The sequence below is a fragment of the Perissodus microlepis genome, chromosome 13, assembly GCF_051167445.1.
Source record: "Perissodus microlepis isolate ML-2025 ecotype Zambia chromosome 13, ASM5116744v1, whole genome shotgun sequence".
Taxonomy (NCBI): domain Eukaryota; kingdom Metazoa; phylum Chordata; class Actinopteri; order Cichliformes; family Cichlidae; genus Perissodus; species Perissodus microlepis.
The window spans coordinates 1,228,323-1,250,000 of record NC_140473.1 but is presented as its reverse complement, the minus strand read 5'-3'; the positions used below and the strand labels follow the sequence as shown (position 1 = coordinate 1,250,000).

Sequence of the window (21,678 nt, the reverse complement as noted above, 5' to 3'; positions counted from 1 at the left end):
CTACAGGGCAGGAGTGAACGAAACATCGACTCACTGATCCATGCCACTAACATCTGCAGCGGTGACATCAGAATGTCATTTGGACTGGAGAAATGTAATTGAGTGGCAACAAAGAGAGCAAAGGTAGTAATTGAAGGCAAAGGGGAACATTACTGAGGATAGCAATATGTACCTGGAAATCCCCCTGGCAAAGGGAAACCACCAAATATCTGCAGAGTAAGCTGAATGGGAAGAACAAGATCCAGGCAATCAACATCTACGCCCTGCTGGGATAATAAACTGGCCAAAGGAGGAAACAGAAGCCACTGACATCAAGACAAGGAACTTCCTTACCATGCATGGAGGATTTCACCCCAAACCCAGCACCCTAAGTCTGTATGCTAAGTGGAAGGAAGGTGGCCGAGGACTAGTGAGTGTTAACGCCAGTATACAGGAAGATAGGTACAACTGATAGTATGCATAGTGAATATTTTAGGCAGCAGAAACCTGAGAAAGAAGAAGAGCAAGAACAGGAACCATCATGGAAGGTCAGGCCCCTTCCATAGAAGAAGTGGCCGGGGTAGAGATCTTCAACAAAACAAAAGTAGACAAGACGCCATTGAATAAACTGGAACCTAATACTTGAGTGTGTCTTTTCCTTCAGGGTGTTTGCGGGCAGCCAGCAGAGCGGTGAATGACAAGGAGCCATTGAAGAAGGCCAAAACCCCAAAAGGACGCTTTGACAACCTCGAAGAGACGAGCAAAGATGTACTAGAAAGTGAGAAAGAGACAAAGCATTTCTGCATCTAGTTAACAAACAGTTACAACCTGCACTGAACAAGTTGACAACCAAAGTGATCGGCGAACAAACTGTAAATAATACTGTTAATAATCAGGGATAATGAAGAATGAAAGTAGATGTGCTGTTTCTTTATTACATTCTTTGTTTGTAGAAACATGAACAGAGATTAAGAGAAAACAGGAGAGTGGCTTAATCGGCCGTGTGTGTGGAACAGTGTTTAGCACTGTACTGGGTTCTCCTCCAACAGTCTTAAAGCATGCAGTTAGTGGAGTTGGGTTAGCTGGTCGTTCTAAATTGCCTATAGTTGTGAATGTGAGTGTGAATGGTTGTCAGTCTCTCTGTTAGCTCTGCAACAGGCTGATGACCTGTCCAAGGTGTACCTCACCTTTCGTCCTGTGGCAGCTGGAATCGTGTCCTGCTCCAAATAGAATCAGAATTTCAGAGCTCACAGTCAGAGTTTCAATCTGGAACTTCAGTTTGTACTTCCTGTTCAGAAAGTCAGAGCCAACCCACCAACCCTGAGGGACCAGTTCAAGGTGATGGTGGTAGTGAGTTTAAAGAGCAGTGGGACTGTAAAACTTTCATCTGTACTGCCACTGTTTTGGATTAAATAAGTGAGCCATAAGCAGCACACTGAGCCGACTCTGTCCATGAACGCGCTGCAGGAGTGTGTTTAAGCTCTAAAAGCTAGTATGCTACATTGGTAGTTATACATGAATGTTTTTATGAGCATGCCATGTTTTTTTCTACCTTTTCAAACGTTGTTACTGGAACACACAAACTCAGGAGTCACATCCACGTTCTGTCCGACATCTGGGATGTTGGTTTTTGGGAAGTGTTTATAGGGATCAAGTTAAGAAATGGCTCACAAGTGCAAACTGGAATCTCCAGAATGACCATGAAGTTAAATCAGACACTGCCAAAGTCGTTGAAATGGATTCTCAAACTTTCATATTAAGAAACATTTTTATGTGCTTAGTCCTCCTAACAAAACATTTTCATTTGAATGGACAGTGGGTTTATTTAGACAAGGTATATTTTTATATTTAATATGCATTTTCGTTACAAATTGGTCTACAGCACAGGTGTCGAATTCCAGGCCTCGAGGGCCGCGGTCCTGCTTGTTTTCCAACTAACCTGCCCTTTTAGCTTCTTATTGGCAAAGCACACCTGATCCAGGTGATCAACAGCAGGTAGGGCAGGGATATCTCCAAAACAAGCAGGATGCTGGCCCTCGAGGACTGGAGTTTGACACCCCTGGTCTAGAGGTTTCAAAAGGTCTGAAACTCACCTTATTGTAAACTGAGAAAAGGAAAACTGTCCCTGAAGATCTCAATTACTCTTATTTTTTCAGAGTTCCCTGATGATGTGAACCCTGTGACGAAGGAGAAGGGGGGCCCACGGGGTCCAGAGCCAACTCGCTATGGAGATTGGGAGAGGAAGGGCCGGTGTGTAGACTTCTAGCTCATTATCTGTAAATTAATATGTACCTTATGAGTATGGAGATGTACTGTAAAATGACATACTGATGCAGTTTGGATATGTATGCAGCCATTAGTGGTTTTCTGTCTTTTGTTTAATCGTGATGGAGGAGCAACGAGCAAGTTGCCAAATTAAAGTAATAAAACAACAAAGATACACTTTGTGTTTTCATTGATGTCAATAGAAGCATGACTACAGAGACACTTCTGTTCTGGCTGATCTATTGACAGAAGAATTCCCCCACGCTGTTTTTCTCTTGTCTACCATTTTCATTTTATATCAAAGCAGGTGCAGGAATATAATCAGGTGCTTGGGTTCACTGCATATGGAATGTGCACACTTACGTTGTGTTTGTTGTGTCTGGATCCTGTTACCATCATGTACAGAGCGCTAACTGAACACTCAGGCCTTTCTTGCATTTTGTTTTAAGAACAATTACACATGAAAAAGTAATTAAATATCAGTCGAAACATTTAAACACAGACTTCGACTTCAAAGAGCCACAATAGTCTTCTGTCACAGACCTAGTTCATCTCATACTTAATGGGTTAATGTTCAAAAAAGTCAAAATCACTTACCGGTAAGTATTTTACGAGTTTGAGTTTGCACATTGATGGTGTTCTGCTACAGCTGTGAGAAAGACATGACTGTCGGTTCTTTCTCCACATATATCTGTTCAGATTGATAAATATAAAAGTGGTGGGGTTACAGGATCGTGGTCCCATGTCCCTTCTTCAGGTGGCGCCCAGCTGGGAACAATGGGCTAAGGCCCGGCTACCAGGCGCCCTCCGCAGGCCTGGCTCCAGGGCGGGGTCCCCTTTAACCCTACGTCGGTCAGGGTGAACTGTTCCCTCAAAGTTGCACTCACAGGAGTCTTTAACCAATAGAATGAATAAGAAAATATAATAATGATTCTAATGACAGGCCTCACACTGGCAGTGTGTGAAGACGGCCTTGGAGGCTGCTGCATGTGTGTGTGTGTGAAAATGATGGGAGGGGGATTTACTCGGACACTAAGAAACCATTAATGTAAAAGAATGAATGACTTTTAAAATGTATGATTTAATAAAATTAATAGCATTTAGTATATTGTGATTGGCACAGGATTTTGAAGAGAAATGAGCTAATGATAAATGTAATTAAATCCAACTGACACTAGGTGATTGTACGTCCAGACTGGAAGATTGAGGGAGAGATACAAATGAGCGCTTGGCAGAGTATAAAAGAGTGCACACAGGAGTATCCAGCATTGTTACGTCCTCTAGTTCTTGTAATGAGCAGAAGACATCATCAGCTATGGGATTCCACAGTTAGAAATTATAGCAAGTAACACCAACCAATGCCAACACTGTGGTAAGAACAACCAAATCTATTATATCCACACAGAGACGGGCACTTTGTGCATCGTTGAACACTACTCCACCATAAAAATATGCTGTCCATGTTGTTATTTGCTGTCGTGTTGCTGTCTGCCTGTTCGTCTATTCTGTAGGTACATTGAGCTCAAATCCGGGGCTCAGTTCCTTGTGTGTGTTCACATAACTGGCCAATGAAGATGAATCTCGTTATTCTCTTTTGTTTGTTTTTTGTTTTCTCCTGCTGCTGTTTTCTCCAGTAGGTGGCAGCAACGCTCCTGTAAGTTAGTTTGGCAACGACCATAAAAATCGCGAGAAGAAGAGCTCCGTCACAGTCACGTACCGTAAGAAAGATCCATTCGCTTTTTTTACCTTTATTTTATGTGTTTCTGTAATTACGACTTACTTTTGTGTCGTTGAAATGTGTCTTATACCAAATATGTTTTATATACAACAAATACCAAGCTATAATAAAACACCAGTAGGCTAGTAAATATAGCCGAGTGGCAGTAAATCGACATTTCCTTTATAAGGCACAACCTGGATGCTAATAACACTGTTTTGAACAGGCTTGTACTAAGCAGTCATTACGGCTCTAACGACTACACCCTGCAAGGAGGCAGGCTGGGGGCAAAGCTACAGCGCATGGACGCTTCGAGCTGAGCTACGCTGAGAAATGCGGTAAATATCTGTCGTTTCTTTTCCTAAACAAGATAGATTGTTTTAATGTATTCTCTATAACTGGCTGTTGGTCTGACTTACACATACACTGCTGAATGATGGGAAGTGTCATACAGTTTAAACAGGAAACTTTATGAGGCTGAAAATGTTCGAGGTTGCCGTGTAACTGTCGAAGATTTCCATCACAGAGCGAGGTTCGTCAGTAAGCTGAGAGTCAGCGCGTACTTTGTTGCTTGTGGGTTTTGTTTGGGCTGGTGTTTTTTTATCCAGGCTGTCGTTCGTGGACTGATGCTCAGCACTACAGACTAGTGAAGATGAACCATGACAGAGGTCATGAGGGCACAGAACATTACTCCGAGTCCTCTGTGCTTGTTGCTGTCGTCGTGTCCTCCACGTCCACGCTGTGTCTGATGATGACTGTATGTAGTCAGTACCCAGAGAACCAATTTGTTCTATGCATCGCGAACATGCGGATATCCTGTTGCTGCTGGAGTTAAAAAGGGAATCGTTTTGTTGCTGTGTTGCATTGAATGTACTGATCTATTTACAGAGTGTGGTGCAGTGAAGTAAACTCGAAACTGTATTATTTACTTCAGCAGTTTACAGCAGCGAAATTAAATTAACATATAAGAATAACAGCATAAACAACTTTGGATCAGAAACAGAACATTAAGCAATGATATAATTTAAGAATCCAAAGCACCCATCACTCATAGACAAGCTTTGCATCATATTTAATTGCCGACTGCATCTGGGTCCAAGGACTTGCTCGTTAGGGCTTAATGATGAGCTACCTGCCACCTTCCGCAGCAAAGATCTTCTTCACATATTGTTGCCGTCTCTACAGCGCGTAAGGACAAACCTTTCCTTCTTTACCCCACCGGGACCTATTTTTGGCCTATTTGACGCTCCTTCAGCTCAGAGGTTGCGATTGGGTTTATGGGATTTGGCCTGGCAACAAAGGGATGATTGCTAGTCTTTTTCATTGTTTATTGTTGTTGCTGTTGTTTTTGTTTTGGTTTGTTTTTTTTGACTCCCTTGACCTCCATACATCTAAGTACATCTCTGTCATGTGTATGTATATGTTCACGACTGCTGTTTTCCTGCTTTGCAATAAGAAGTTCAATTTTAAAAAAGAATCCAAAACACCTGCTGCCTTTAGTTTGAGCCTTTTGTATGATGACATACTGAGATTAATCTGAGAGAACGAATCTCAAATCTCATAACAGTGGAAAGTTTACATACATGTATATCTGGCATGCACCTGGGCCTGCTCACTCACCCTTGTTAGATGCTGGAACCACCTCAACTGGCTCCTTTTAATGTAGAGGAGTAGCGGCTCTATTCTGCCCCTCCCTCCCAGAGCTCCTCAGCCCATCTCTGAGGCAGAGGCCAGCCACCCCTTGGAGGACGCTCATTTCTGCCACTTATATTAGCGATCTCTTTCTTTCGCTCAGTACTCAGAGCTCGTGATCATAGGTGAGGGTAGGGACATCGATTATTATTATTATTGATATTAATCATTTGGGGCACAGTGGCGCGGTGATTAGCACTGTTGCTTCACAGCAAGAAGGTCCCGAGTTCCATCCCACCACCTGACTGGGGCCTTTCCGTGTGGAGTGGTTCTCCCCGTGTTTGTGCTCCAGCTTCCTCCCACAAGTCCCAAGACATGCAGTCAGTGGGGTTAGGGTAACTGGAGAATGTGAGTGTGAATGGTTGTCGGTCGGCGACCTGTCCAGGGTGTACCCTGCCTCTCGCCCCACGGTGGCTGGGATTGGCTTCAAGATTAGTAAAAAAAATCCAAATATCAAAAGCAACAGTTTAAGCGTCTGTTTATGGTGACTTCATGTTGTACATTCATAAACCGACAACTGCAATACATGTTAACAAAATATCAGTTGTTTGGACTAAAGTTATCAGAGGACTTTTGTCATGATTTCAGCAGAAAAGTTGAACAGAACCTTGCACTATTGGAACTTTAGTTTTTTTATGGCTCTATGTTCTGCAAATTTTCAGCAACAAATTATTTGCTTCATAATCTGCTGAATAAATGACATCCTGTATCCTAGAAGAGGAAAACTCTTCTTAGCCAGCACATCTGTTGGATAAGAAAGGACCGTGAGGCAGTAACTCTAGTTTTACCAGACGTTGGATAATTCTTTCTATATTTTCTCGTGTACTTTGCTTCTTTCTTGTGTTATTTCAGGGCTCCTGTGTGCCTCAACTGAGGCAAGTCTCCTTTTGTGCAATGGAAGTGAAGCGATGCCGCCAGCGCTGGAAATTAAATCGCAGAGAGCTACAGAGAAAGAGATGCTCAACTCCAGAAGTCACTGAAAGAGTCAGGATACAAAAGGGGGACAAAGAAGAGCCATACAAAGGTGTTACCATGGCAGCAACCTCCAAGTATCTGACAGGCAGGCAATATCTCACCAGGAAGCCTCTGTTTTCTGTAGAAGAGCATGTGTCTATCTTAAAGAAGACACGTCCACAGAGGCTCGTGGAAAAGGTAAGGAGCATGGAGAAGGAAGAACTCCAAGTAAAATCTCTTTGTCCTTTTAGATGGAACAATACAGCCGACACGAACGACTTGGCTTTTGTCAAAGGTCCCATATCATGAAAACGCATTTATATAGTGTTATAAGAATTTTATAAACTGTGAGGTGTAAAACATGTGGTGTCACTTGCTTCTAGACCTTGTAACATCTATTTTTCAGCTGCTATCCTTTAAATCAGCTGGAACGTCTTACCTCAAAGAGACGAACCGTCAGCTCGTGTTTGGGTGTCAAAATTCCAAAGCACGAAGGCTAGGCCACAGGCTCTACACGGGTCCAGCACAACAAAAGTATAACCTAGGTGTACTTACAGTATAATCGTCTCCCACCCTCACAGAACTGAAAGCCCAGTGAATTACTCTCTGAACTCTGTCGTTCCCTAGCAGGGCTAATTAGCTAGTCAGCTTTGAGTTAACGTTAGCTCTATATACCCACAGGCAGAGCTTTGGGGACAAGCATGATGTGTGGAAACTTCAAGAAGGGATTTATAACCAGTAGAGAAGCTGATCCTGTGTGTCTGTGATCATGTCATCAGCAGCTATTCCAGTTTCCTTTAAAGCTATAGACAGTAAATCATTGGGTTAGAAATTAAGCTCCAGGCAGTTGTATAAATGTATGATACAAAAATGATCTTTGTGGTATTTTGTTGTTTAACTTTGTTGTTTAACCATAAATGACTGCTCACTTAAGAATGTACGCCATCCTCGTCACTTTCTATTATTCATCACTTTGTAGCTTAAATGTCTGAGCTGATGCAAACGACTAAATGCCAGAAGCTTTTACTCTGATGCAACAATAAGGGTCATAATGCTACAGTATGATTTTTTTTCTTGCAGGAGAAACAACAGGACAGAAGTGAACATCATAATATTAAATTCCTGCCCAAACCAAGAGAGGAGCTCATCCCACAGAGACTTAGCCTGTCTCCCACTGAAATATCACTTCCCTCTACCTCTGAAGAAGACCTCGGCTCACCCTTGGGTGTTTCAGAGCTGCACCGTGAGGACTCCGCTACATTTGGAAACAGATTGGCTCAGCAGAGCCTCTCGAGGTCTAACTTTAAAGTCTGTGGACTTGACCTTCCCCCGAAGCCCAGACTGACCTCCACGGTCCTTTATCCTACGTACAGCCCCTGTTCAAACAAACGAAGCCAAGCTCAGCGTGTGATAGAGAGCCGGAGGGAGAGAAGTTGGAGAGAGAGAAAACTGTGTTCTTCTGGAGTAAACTCAAAAGAGATTCCCAAGTCTCCCTATCAGGCAGACTACTGGGCCTGTGCCATCCCTGAAACTCTGCCCCCATCTCCACACAGGCACTCCACAGCATGGGACCCAAACAAGGAGTACCAGGAACTGCTGGATTACACCTACCCACTAAGACCAAGACAGGTAGACGGTGAATGGGACAGCTCCAAGAGCCTTCAGGATGACAGCCTTCAGACAAACCTCAACCTGCAGGACTCAGGAATTGCAATGGGCCACCTCTGTAGTTCCACCAGCCTGCCAGGGTTGGACATTTCAACCGGTGCAAGAGGACAGAGCAGTGAAAGAATCACTCTTAGCTCGAATTATATGTCACCTGACCTGCAGTTTATCACTAGATCTTCAGGTGAACCACTCTCCCTGCTCTCTTTGTCCTCGGACTGTCTGGACTGCAGTGAGGATGGAGGGGAAATAAATCCTTTCGTTAATGATAGTCTCAATTATCAGCACCATATGCGATCCACATCTACCTTTTCTGCTTTCGTACGCTCTGAAAGTGTACTTCGACAGTCCAGGTGTGTGTACGGGGACCTGGATGAGGAATTCCGGCCTCTTCCAGACCAGGTGGAGGAGCTGCAGCTCCTGTCCAGACAGGTCAGTACTATATGTACACTGACGCTACCACTCTGGTGATTGTGCAAGCAGAACCATTTACATCATTGCTAATCATGTTCACAACGTTGTATTTTTACTGTGCATTCCTTTAGCAATTCTTGCTAAAGTAGCAAAACGCATCACATCATCACTGTGGTCCCTGTGTGCAGGTGAGGGAGATGACCGCTCAGCTGAGCTGGCCTGTCACAGCTAACTGGGACTCTCTGGAAACATGCACCACCTCCTGGCCCTCTTCTGTCAGCTTGTCAGGAAAACAAGAGGAAAGGACTAAAGTCAAGGAGCTCCAGGAGGACAAACAAGACAGAAATGACTGTAAAAAGTGGAGCACAGAGCACAAAAATGCTCCTCCAACAGGTACTTGTAATAAATATTTGTAAGGATGTTTAGATTGTAGCCCTGTACACAGTTAAAGAATCAAATCACCTTCACTGCAGTGGATATATTTCCATCTCTTTATCCAAAAGAGTTGGCATTAATTGTCAGGGTTTGGAGGTGTGTGATTTTGAGATTTCTGATCTTAAGAAAAATACAAACAAAAACTATTCTCTCTCCGTCAGCAGCGGTTTACGTAGGGCATGCTGAGGGTGGCTTGGGTCGCCCTAGCCTCAAGAAGGCTGAGAGTCTGGTGGACCGGCTGTGTGGGCTCAGCCTGATCGATAATCCAAAGGAGAGCTTGGAGGGCCCGGAGCAGAGTGACTCTCTGATGCAACACATCAAGGTAGGGACGCAGTTGGATCTGTGAATAATTTTCCAGACTGAAAGTCATCAACAGATTAAACTGCTGCTATGGCAGATGTCACTAATGAGTGCAGGATTTTGTATGGAGTGGCTATCACTGCTTAGTTCAGGAAGAGAAGTAGCAGTATTATGGCGCTTTAAGAGGTTTACATGACACCACTGATTATTCCTCCTCTCTGGTGTTTGCATCAAGTAGTCCCCGTCTAATACTTGGATCGCAGCAATGGCGCCTGTGTTTGGCTTTGCCGCTGCTGCTACAGCTCGCTGGAGGCCACAGTGTAGTTTTTCACTGTCGTCACTTGTCGTTTGCAATATACTTTTTGCTCTTTTGTATTCTGACGTTGCTTCTGCTGCTTTAATTTATGATGGGGATACACTGTTAAACATCAAAGACTCAATGGAGATCTGCTGTGACAGCTGGGACAGCTACAGAAAAACTTTTCCTCCTCCTGTGGAGTGTTCCTCACCTGAGTGCGTGCTACTGTGCACAACCCGCGGCATTTCCACCCTCAAGAGACGAAAAAGGGGAACGAGGGCCGGCGTCCAGGTGAAACGGAGAAGGTACCGGAGGCTAGCTGCTTGGCTGTGGGGTGACTCTCGGTGCCTGCGACCAGTTCCTCTCTGTCGTTTGCTGGGGACGTTACGCCGCCGCCTGGGACCCGAGCCCCATGGCTCGAAAGCCGTTTGCTCACTCTGTGTCCGTCATCCATTTTCCGTTTTGCTGGTGACAGCTACGTCTGCTCATCGATCACGGTTTTTCCCAACTCTGGAGTCGCCGCCCTGCCCGGCAGGTCCACAGGTGTGCACAGGTGTTTAATTCAAGTACCGCTGCAGTCAGCTGTGGTTTCCGCAGATAAACCGTCATCAATTCGGTTTGCCCTGCTTAACGTTCGCTCTATAACGAACAAATCATTTATTCTAAATGATCTTTTTATTAAAGAGTCTCTAGATTTTATGTGTCTGACTGAGACGTGGCAGCAAAATAAGGATTATGTCCACTTGAATGAAATCTGCCCGTCTGGCTGTTCTGTCATTGGAACTCCGCGTCTTTTAGGACGTGGTGGAGGACTCGCTGCTGTTTACCAGGACAGACTCATATGCAAACTGATGACCTCGGACTGCTGTTCTTCATTTGAGTCACAGATGATGAAGGTCGGTTCTCTGAAAACCTTTCACTGTATTTTAATCTATCGACCTGCTGGACCTGCTGGGGTCTTTCTAACTGAATTTAACGACCTCCTGACATCGATCATTAAACTGGAGAAGGTTGTAATATTGGGAGACTTCAACCTTCATATTGATGACGCTTCCTGTAACACTGCTGCTGAGCTCATCACCATCACTGAGTCTTTTAACTTTAAGCAGCATGTTTCTGGCCCCACACATACAAAGGGCCACACTCTGGATCTCGTTTTCTCCCTGGGTTTAAACATACATGATGTATGTGTGAAGATGTCCGTGTGAGTGACCATAGTTGTATATTCTTTAATTTGTCGTTTTACGTGGATCCTTCACCTCCTAAATTGATGATCCAAAGGCGGATTATAAACCAGGATGCTGCTAGAAGGTTCTCTGCCATGTTTGTCCCTCGCATGGCTCAAAATGATATGGATTCACTTATTTTGTCTTTTAACAATCAATGTAACTCTATTTTAGATACGGTGGCACCTCTAAAACTAAATGTTGTCCATTCTTCAAATTTCTGTCCTTGGATAAATGAAAATATTCGAAATTTTAGGAGATATTGTCGCAAATTAGAGCGTTTATGGAAGGCTTCCAAGCTTGAGGTCCATAGGGTACATCTCAAGGAATCAATTTCCTCACTTAACGACATGATACAAAATGCCAGAACGGAATATTTTGCTAATCTAACAGCTTCAAAAAAGAAAAATCCCAGAGTATTGTTTGATACAATCAGAAACATTGTCTCTCCTGATATTGCTCATGTACCAGTCTATACTAAATCTGATTGTAATGACTTTTTAAACTATTCTGTTAATAAGGTCGCTGCTGTCAGGTCTAATATTTCTCCATCATCCTCTCAGTATCACACTGACACGTTGCTGATACCTGCTCCTCTGTTACTCCTGCTACCTTACAGGACATCAGTGTCTGCTTGGTCGAATGAAACTGACTTCAAGCCACCTTGATGTACTTCCTCCATCATTTTTCATTAGTGTGTTTGACTCTATTGGCCCCTGTATTCTGGAAATAATTACTACTTCTCTTTATACTGGCTCAGTTCCCAGCTATTTTAAACAAGCTATTGTTGAACCAATATTAAAGAAACCAAATGTGGACCCATCTCTTCCAAGCAGTTACAGGCCAATATCAAAACTACCGTTGGTGTCAAAGATCTTGGAAAAAACAGTTGCAGAACAACTTAACAACTTTTTGGAGAAGAACAATGTTCTGGACATTTTCCAGTCTGGTTTCTGCACATTGCACTCCACTGAAACCGCTTTGCTTAAAGTGTCTAGTGACATTCTGATGGCAGCAGACTCTGGAGAGTACACTGTTCTGGTTCTGTTGGATCTCAGCTCTGCTTTTGATACTGTTGATCACAGCATCCTGATAAATAGGCTGAAGGACTTGTTTGGGATCACTGGTGTTGTTTTAAATGGTTTATGTCGTATCTCTGAGAGATCCTTTACTGTCTGTATGAATCGTGCTGTCGGAAACATCAGTTCTGCCCTCTGGGGCACCTCAAGGATCTGTTTTAGGTCCTATTCTCTTTTTGCTGTACATCCTCCCTCTAGGCCACATTATCAGACGTTACAATAATATTTCTTATCATCTCTATGCTGATGACATTCAGTTGTACTGTTCTTTCAAAGCTTCTGAGTTGTATAAATTGTCTTGTTTAAATAATTGTCTGTCAGAAATCAAACAATGGTTAAATGATAATTTCCTTCAGTTAAATGCAGATCAAACAGAAACTTTGATTGTTGCACCTGATCACATGCTCTCAGAAATTAGGCAGCATATCAGTTTTTTAGACCCTTCATTTCAGTCGCGTCTCAGAAACTTAGGTGTTATATTTGACCGTTCGATGTCTCTGGAGAAACACTCTGAACAACTTGTCCGGAACTGTTTTTATCATCTAAGAAACATTTCTAAACTCAGGCTACTGGTGTCAAAGGCAGAACTTGAGATGATTCCTGCTTTTATCTCTTCTCGTTTGGATTATTGTAACGGTCTTTTTACGTGTCTCAACAAACCAGCTCTGGATCGCCTTCAGTCTGTACAGAATGCAGCGGCAAGACCTTTAACTGGTACAAACAAGAGGTCACACATTACTCCAGTTTTGGCTTCTCTTCATTGGTTGCCTGTAAATTTTAGGGTTCATTTTAAAATTTTAGTTGTAACTTTTAGAGCTCTGCACGGTGAAGCTCCCCAGTATATCTCTGACCTGCTGAAACCTCATGCTTCATCCCGAGCACTTAGGTCTTCAAGTCAGAGGCTACTGGTGGTCCCACGTACCAGGTTTAAAACACGTGGGGATCGAGCCTTTCAGGCACCGAGGCTGTGGGACTCTCTGCCGTCGTCTTTACGCTGTCTGGACTCTACTGACTCCTTTAAAAAGCAGCTGAAGACATTTTTATACAAACGGGCTTTTAATTAATTTTAACTTGTAAGTCTGATCTATTGTAAAGCACTTTGTGATTTTTACCTGTGAAATGTGCTATATAAATAAATTTTACTTACTTACTTTTACTAATAAAGTGCTTTTAATAGTGAAAGGTCCACTAAGCCTTGACTGGAAAGGTGAACCTGTCACAGGCATCAGTGCCAAAACCCAAACCCCCAGGGTCAACAGTCTGGTCTTCAGCCTTCTTATTAAAAAGCTGTGTCATTTTATCCTCTAAGCTTCACTTTAACTGCAGCACAAGCAAACTCAAAGTCATTCATATGCGTCAACACATCATAGTGGCTCGAGCAAAAGGACCAGGGCCACCAAACAATAACAAGGCTGAAGCCGTCGCTGTGTTTAAAACACACACACAAAAACTAAACAGAAAATTTAAAAAGTTCAGATTTTTTTCTTACATTTGCGACATATTTAGCGTCACAGTGTCCTCATGTTGCTCCCCTGCCACTCAGAGTACATCATGAATCGTTCAGTGGAGAGCAGCTGGTTTGTTCTCCTGTTTCTCTTGTATACATCGTCAGGCAGTTAGTTATGATAACTTAGCTTTATAACAGGTGAACAAATATCAGCTGAACTGCTGATATCCTTAGAACTCAACAGTATTAAGTTATAATGTTTGCTCTTTTGTTTGAAGGTTTTTATAACCTTGACTTAAAGTTCTAGTAATTCAGTCTGTTTTTATGTTTAAGTTATGTCTCCTAGCTCTCCTCCACTCTTTAAGTCCCTCACTAGTCTCTTTGCAGCTGTTCTGAGTAGGGATGGGTATCGAAACCTGGTTCTTGTTGAGAACCGGTTCCCACAGTTTCAGTTCCTTGGAATCGTTTGCCATTTTTGCAAACGATTCCCTTATTGATTCCAGTCGCTCCGAATGACGTCACCACGTTGCGGAGCGTCATTTACCTGGCAGGAAACACGGCGGCTCAAACGCTCAAAAGTTTGGTTCTACTTTACAAGAACGGATGACAACAGGGCAACTTGCAAAGTAGATATTTCATTTAAGGGAGGAAACACTACGAACATGCAAAAGCATTTGCTCTCAAAACACGCGATGACCTTAAATGAATGTCGTGTTTTTAATTCGCTCCGGACTCGTGAATCTCAGCCCAGCAGCAGCGGTAACGTTTGCACGTCCTCTCCCGTTAATGCGGCAGGTAAATAATCAACTAACAGTGCATATTGTGTTAGCGCGATCTGCCTTATTACAAAACCTGCCATTACTGTGCGTTTAGGTGACCACGATGAGAGACAGAGTCTGGCTCAGATGCTGGCAGTTCTCGCTGCAGTCTGCCGGTAGCGTCTCCTTTCAGGCCGGGATAGACGAATGTCACCGAGCAGTGACTCAGTTTGTGGTCAAAGGCTTGCAGCCGTTTGCCACAGCAGATGATTTTCAGTAAGTGAATGTGTTTAATTGTAGGCAGGGACATTACTGGATATTCTTGTGTAATTGCTACAGAATAATTTATCTTATACTTTGTTATTGCTACAGAAGAATATTTATTTTATTATTTTACATTTACTATTTTTTCCCGGGGACCCTGTGACGCCCCATTGAAGAGCCGTAGGCTGGATCTCTTAAGATCTCACTGCTGGGTTTGTAAGGCCACGTTACTCCTACATTTCTATCTTGTTCAAAGAGAAGATATAAAACAAAGTTCTAAGCTAATCGACCTTAGTGTTCTCCTTTTTAAAAAAGAATCGATAAGAGAATCGAATCGTTAAACAGAATCAAAAATGGAATCAGAATCGTGAAAATCTTATCAATACCCATCCCTAGTTCTGGGGTCTTTGGACATCTCTCACTGGTTTTCTTTCCAGAATCTTTTAAATCTTTCACTTCCTTCCTCTGCCAGGCTTGTTCTGTACTGTGTGACTTTGTTTGAATTTCTCAATGATATGTATCTGTGTATTCCAATATTTCAACCATTATATGATTAAAAGCACCATGAATAATATGTACTGTAGGGCTGCCACAAACAATTATTTTGATAGTCGACTAGTCACCGATTATTTTTGCGATTAGTCGACTAATCAGATCATCATCCATTGGACGTAAAACGTACAGCTTATTGCACCAGCAGCATCTGCTCTTATGTAACTATCATTAGCTTACAGCTTTAAGTGTTTCAGGTCTGTGCTAACTAAAAATAAAGACAAGATGATGGTTTATTAAATTTTAATGAAATCTGCAGATTGTTTCGGTGAAGTTTAATAAACTCCTTGCTATCTAAAATATAACAGGACACCGGAGTAAATTCTCGAGCATCTCACACTTCTGATAATCAGCTGTCTGCTTGACGTTTATTCAGCTGTGTAAAAACTATAACTTTAATCTCAGCCAAACCGATTTACTCAGGAACAAATAAAATACTAAAAAAAAGCCAAACAATAAAATTTGTAAGTTATCTTAGTGACTCATATATCATGTTTAACCTGAGTAGCGAAAGACGGCGGTGGGTTTGAAAATGATTTGCCGGGAGTCCGGTGTTCTCACGGCTCTAGTTAGCCTTGCCCCCGGCTAGCTATCGAGCTAGTGGGTAACAGACTCTCCGAAAACGTCGGAGCGCTTTTGAAAATATGTGGTGTCTTGATAAACTGAGCAGATATTTGAGGTTTACACAGCTACATTCTCGCCTAAAAATATGTTTAACGTTTATTTTGTGACCCAGAAAGAATAATAAGAGCAATATTAAAACTAACTAGCTGCCGCCATTGTTGTAAACTGAGCTGGGCTGCGATATGAATTCTGGGACACAGCTTCTTCTTCTTCTTCGGGGTTTAACGGCAGCTGGCATCCTTGTACATGCAGTGCTGCCATCTTCTGTTTCAGTCCGTTATTACACTCTTAAATCCTACTACTTATTCCTGCGTCTTTTGTGATCTTACAAAGCTTCAAACGACGCGTCGACTATTAAATCAGTCGTCGACGATTTTGATAGTCGACGTAATCGTGACTAGTCGACTAATCGTGGCAGCCCTAATATACTGTATGTTCCAGGTCTTCTGTTCTCACGTGGAGCTGCTCATCCAGCAGCTGAATGCCGTGTCAGAGAAGATGGAGCTGCTGACTGAACCCACTGTGGACGTGGATCGTGGGAAGTCATCTCTGGCTGACTACCAGGTGATGGCTGAGCCTCTCGAGTTGTTACACTGGCAGCAAACACACAGTCCTGCCCTGAAAAACGTTACTGTGTCTGTTTCACACAGGCTAAAAGCATCACTACTGAAAGTTTTATCAGTGTGCATGTTAATTGTTAATTCATTTTTAACACAGAGAAATCCTTTGTTTGATGAATTAAGCAGTTCAGTGGTGATAGCAAGTTTGTTTAAATAGCACATTTCATCACATTCAAAATCCACGTTCCTAACAGCAAACATAAAATCCTATATATGTTTACAATGAAGACAAGAAAAGGTGTAAGTTTACAAATGTGCACACACACAGACAGCTACTGTGAGAACACAAAGGTTTGAGTCTGTTTTTGAAATGCACACCTCAGCTCAGCAGGAAGCTTGTGCCAAAGAACAGGACTACAGTAACTGAAAGCACCTGCAGACTTAAAACATCTGCACCTGATGACCTGAGAGCTCACACTGGGTTATAGACACTGAAGCCGGTAGCTTGCTGGGGGGAGCATTGAGAGCTTTCTGAAATAATCGAAGGTTTTAGGTAAAAAAAAAAAAAAAAAAAAGGAGTGGCTACACAGGTTCATAGACACCCCTCTGGAAATAACTTGTATGAACAATTTGAATCTGGCTTCATTCATTTCATAGTACAGAAACACCTCAAATGATCTTTTCACTGTCTACACCAGTTAACTCTGGTGTACCCCAAGGCTCTCTCCTGGGGCCTTTGGTTTTTATTATTTCTCCTACCTCTAGGTAATATTTTCAAGAAATATAACATCCAGTTTCACTGCTGCACAGATGATGCCCAGCTCTACTTCTCTTCCAAACCCACATCCATTTCTGATTAAGTGAAATCAAGGTTTGATTTACTCATAACTAAAGTTCTGACAGTTTTTCACCATCCATTGATAACTCAGGTTAAGAGTCTGGGTGTCATCCTTCACAGCACATATAAATCACATCACTCAGTCTTCTTATTTTCATTTTCGTAATACTAACCGCCTTCATCCTTCAGTTACTCCAAACAGCACTGCCATACCTGTCAATGCTCTCGTCACATCTCGTTTAGATTACTGTAATTCTTCTCCAAGGTCTAACACAAATCTCTCCATAAACTGCAGTTAGCTCAGAATTCAGCTGCTCTTTTTCTCGCAGATATCTGGACTGCTCCAAATGGATGTTAGTTTAGATTTTTAGATTTAGATTTTGTTTTTGTTTTTTAAATTCCCACCAGGCTGTCAGAAAGGTGTTTATGTTAAGGCTTGTAAAGCAGTTATTATGATTAATAATGGAGCTTATGGAAGGCAGGTTAGAGATTTTTAATTTTCCACAGAATGGTGATGTAGGTCCAGCTGTGGGCTGTCACGCCACCTCCATTGATCCATTTTAAAACAGAGAAATCTGTTGGATAAGAAATGAGGTAGTTCATGCTTAGATTTAGTTGAATAAATGAATCCTGTCAGCACCACCCAGATATCTGTAGGTCATAGTTTATATCTAAGGTTAAGTCTAATGTGAACTTTGAACTGTAAAAACTGCATCGTTCATCACTTCGTGTGTTTTCTGGTCCACTCACTCGGCTCTTTTGTTGTCAGAGCTTTCAGAGAGAACTTAGCAGCCATCAGCCGCTGGCCTCCTGCGTTCTGAATACGGGACAGCTGCTCCTCAGCTGCATCAACAGCACCTCTCCATGTCAGTCTGTTACAGCATGCTCACTAAGAAATATGGAAACTAAATACTTGTTTTCTCACTGAGTCTGACCGTTCTTCCTCTCTTCTCTTTTACAGTTTTAAGAGACATCCTGCTCCTGATTGAGAGTCAGTCAGAAATGCTGCAGGCCCACAATGAACACTTCTTCTCCTCCATCCTGTCTGCTATAGACAGCCTGGGTCAGCCCAATCAAGCCAGTCCTGTCCAGCAGAGCACAAAGTGTCCTGTAGTGGTCCAAGAGTCAACTTAACAGACCCAACGACAGCTGACCAGACCTCATGGCACGTCTGCATCACAAATATAAATATTTGGTGTTATTTCTGTCTAAGAACTCTGCTTTTGATACAAGGCTCTCATTTACTATTCACAAAAAATTCATTTTTCACATAAGCCTTCAGGACCAGCACAGAGCCACCAAAACACTTTGCAAAAAATTGTTCTTTTCTTAGTCTTAATATCGCACTGTTTTTCTGCCTATACTTAATATCACATTTGTCTTTTCCAAGACATTCACAGAAGTCAAATTAAAAGTCTGTTAACCATTTCTTTTTAAAAAGGATCTCTGTAATCTGATTTCCAGACACCAAAGTAAATCAAACACTACATTAGTGCAGCGACTAGATAAACTATTGTGAGGCAAACGGAGACACATAGTGTGCAGCACATATATCGTGGCCCACAATGAACACAGAAGCTTTTTACTCCAAAAGATAATGTTTCAATTACTCCAGGGCAGGAACATAAAACAGGACAAATTAAAACATGAGCCCTTGACTCCTATCGTGATGGTTAATCATGAACTGTGCAGCTGCAATGCACAGACAAACGTCTGTTTTTAGCACTGATAAAATACGAGTTTCACTCACCAGAAGCACAAAGTGCCTGGATGGTCTGTACCACACAGCAAGTGATGTTTTTGGTCACGCAGTTCCATGAAAATACAAAAGGTTGAGAAGTCCAATCAGTGACTGAGTGTTCTTAACTTTATGGACAACTTTTTTCAAATAGATGAATTATTTTTAAAAATTGCAAAGGCCCTAATTATTTTTGTAGTAGGCTGTAAACACTCATTTTAATATGTGAGTCTAAGCACTTTTTAATTGGACCGTGTGTGTAAATGAACACATCATCGAAGCACTTTCTAGCTAACGTTCACAGTTCAGCAGACCAAAGCTGTCAGGGATCAAACCACCAGACTTCCAGTTAGTAGATGACCGTCTCCGCTTCCTGAGCCACTCCTACCAATTGTTCTGTGACAGCTGCCATTTGCTGCAGTCACATGATCAATCATGGACACACGTCCTCTGGTGCCTGAAACAGAGATGTTGACAGGGAATCCTTTGGATCCTATCGGTTGTATTGTCATCTGTAAAGTTTGTAGGCTGAATTACAGTTTTGCTCAATGGCTCAATTCTCACGGCAGAAAAGAAATGGGACGTATTTTATAAAAGGCGCTCCAACAATCCAAAGGTTTTTCACATATGTCAGAACATGAATAGTCAATCACTTCAACTCCGTGATGAATGAATAAAAAGCTTTCAGCACACTTTAAAGACTAAGTCATCAAAATGTTTATTTCTTTTCTCAAGCCCAGAAAGAGTTCTGCATAAATGTGGGATTAATGTAAAGTTTTTCAGAAACAAATGAAACGTGAAGGATGTTTCTGAAACTTTACAAAACTGGTGGAATGGGGAAAAAAAGCAAACTAATGTAATCACTTTACTAAATACGACTGATCCACTGCTCATCGCAGTAATCAAAATACCTAATCAGCCTTTCACATCATTGCATTTAGGCATGTGGACATAGTCGTGACAGCCAAACCAAGCATCAGAATAAGGAAGAAAGATGACTGAGCGTGGTTGTCGATGTCGGACGGGCCGGTTCGAGCGTTTCAGACATTGTTGATGTTCTGGGACTTTCCCACACAACCATCACAGGGTTTACAGGGAACGGTCTGAAATGGGAAACTATCCAGTGAGCAGCAGTTCTGAGTTAAAACAGAATGGTCAGACTACTTTGATCTGATATGAAAGTAACAGTATCTCAAACACTCATTACAAACAAGCAGTGTTGGGTAAGTTACTTTAAATTAGTAACTTAGTTACATTACTAGTTACTTCTATCAAAAGTAACTCAGTTACTTCAAGTTACTCGTTACTTTCAAAGTAACTAGTTACTAGGGAAAGTAACTTTGGTTTTACTCAGAATTCTCTTGTTAATGTGTTGCTTCCGTAACTGGATACCAGCCAGACTGTAAGTCTTCTAGCTTGCTTACATGTTAGCACTATCCTGCCACAGTGCACTGTGCCACCTACCAATAGAAAGGAAAAGATAATGTGCACATTTCCACGAGAGAAATCCCACGCCTGGACCGTCGTTGACCGCCGCCATGATTCTAGCCTACGTCACAGCGTCATGTGCGCTTTTTACATCCAACACAAAAACTGCAGTCGTGGTGCTTTGATTGTACTCAGAACTCGGAAGTTCTGCCTTCTGAATAGGAAGATGTAGGTAACACCAGACTGCAGATGAGCTGCATACAGGGCTGGACTGGGACAAAAAATCGGTCCGAGCGTTTTGACTAGAAACCGGCCGCCATTATAAGCCTTTGAATGAAAACAAACGCTGTTGTGACAGTGATGTACACTGTTCTGATGGTATATATGCATCAATCTATCAATCATTTGTTGTAAGATTCAGATAATTATTTTTTAAAGCGAGACATTTTAAATGAGAATAAGAAAGAAAAGTATTTCTTTGTGCCCCCCTCTCCCTGTTAATGCCCTACCTGCCCCCCTGGCAACACTTTGCTAGACCCGCCCCTGCACAGTTACCAGCTGTCAGCTACTTAGAAAAGGATCCTGGTGTTATTTGTCTCTCAGAAACAGTTCATAACTTCCCTTCAACTCATTCATGTCACCTAAAAGGTAAACCTGTTTCTCCATCACCTGTTCAGCTCTGATGATTCAGTAAGGACATCTCCTGGTTTCATCTTCATGTTTCCCTCTCACCACATATCCAAACCGACATCATGACCAGCAGCTTTACAGCTGTGGCTCCAGCAAACATCAGCTGATACTAGAAGAATCCTAATATTAAATAAATTCTAACAACCGCTGATCAAGCTTAAACGTGCTGCTGTTGTTTAGCGCGACATCCGCTAGTTTCCTCTTTCTGGCACAAAGTGGGAGATAAACAAGCAAGAGAGACGGGACTTGTGGCAGAAACGCCGATCAGCTGATCATTGATCAGTTTCATGATTGAAGTAGCAACAGGAGAGACAGGAGAGAAGAGGCAGCGTAACGACAGAATAACTCCAGCTTTGTGTCTTTTTCCATTGTAGCTGGAGTCCGGGACAAACTGTGTTCCTTCTCAGCTCAATACGAAACGCGGAATATTTTCTCTGAATACGAGATGATTACGTTTTTTAGGGGATGGTTTGCATCATAATAATTAACCTTATGAACAAAATAAAGTTCAAAATCAGTATCATAGCACCCACCCAGGTGTATAGAAACTCCGTCATGCTAGCTAGCACGTAGTACGAAAAAGTCAGCACAACGAAAATAAACTCCACCTAAAGTTGGTTCATATCTGACCCAGATCTTCTTACCTGAAGTTCAGTTCACCTGACACCTGACAAATTGGAAATTTGGATGAACAGCTTTGACACAAAAATGAAAGTATGTGTTTCTATTTGTTGCAATAAACCGCTGAAAGTGTG

At 42.3% G+C, this 21,678-nt stretch overlaps 2 protein-coding genes across 5 annotated transcripts in view; both read left to right on the top strand.

Moving 5' to 3' along the window:
* sdhaf4 (succinate dehydrogenase complex assembly factor 4) overlaps positions 1 to 2,415 on the top strand; it is a 3,456-nt gene extending 1,041 nt beyond the window's left edge. Inside the window, exons 2-3 of the mRNA XM_084948069.1 lie at positions 644 to 757; positions 2,136 to 2,415. Of these exons, the coding sequence (XP_084804195.1) occupies positions 644 to 757; positions 2,136 to 2,245 (224 nt within the window). The 3' untranslated portion in view covers positions 2,246 to 2,415. The remainder of the gene's footprint in view (positions 1 to 643; positions 758 to 2,135) is intronic.
* A 381-nt stretch (positions 2,416 to 2,796) lies between these two features.
* cep68 (centrosomal protein 68) lies at positions 2,797 to 21,678 on the top strand. Of its 4 annotated transcripts, none has more exons than XM_084948061.1 (9): positions 2,797 to 3,962; positions 4,188 to 4,299; positions 6,506 to 6,805; positions 7,688 to 8,704; positions 8,875 to 9,079; positions 9,283 to 9,443; positions 16,111 to 16,233; positions 17,837 to 17,933; positions 18,029 to 21,678. In XM_084948061.1, exons 3-9 carry the CDS (start codon positions 6,548 to 6,550, stop codon positions 18,199 to 18,201), a joined length of 2,034 nt encoding a protein of 677 aa, XP_084804187.1. In that variant the 5' UTR covers positions 2,797 to 3,962; positions 4,188 to 4,299; positions 6,506 to 6,547; the 3' UTR covers positions 18,202 to 21,678. The 4 variants fall into 4 exon arrangements, with proteins under 4 accessions (XP_084804187.1, XP_084804190.1, XP_084804188.1 ...); XM_084948064.1 differs by having other exon boundaries at positions 2,805 to 3,962; positions 9,286 to 9,443; XM_084948062.1 differs by lacking the exon at positions 2,797 to 3,962 and having other exon boundaries at positions 3,969 to 4,299.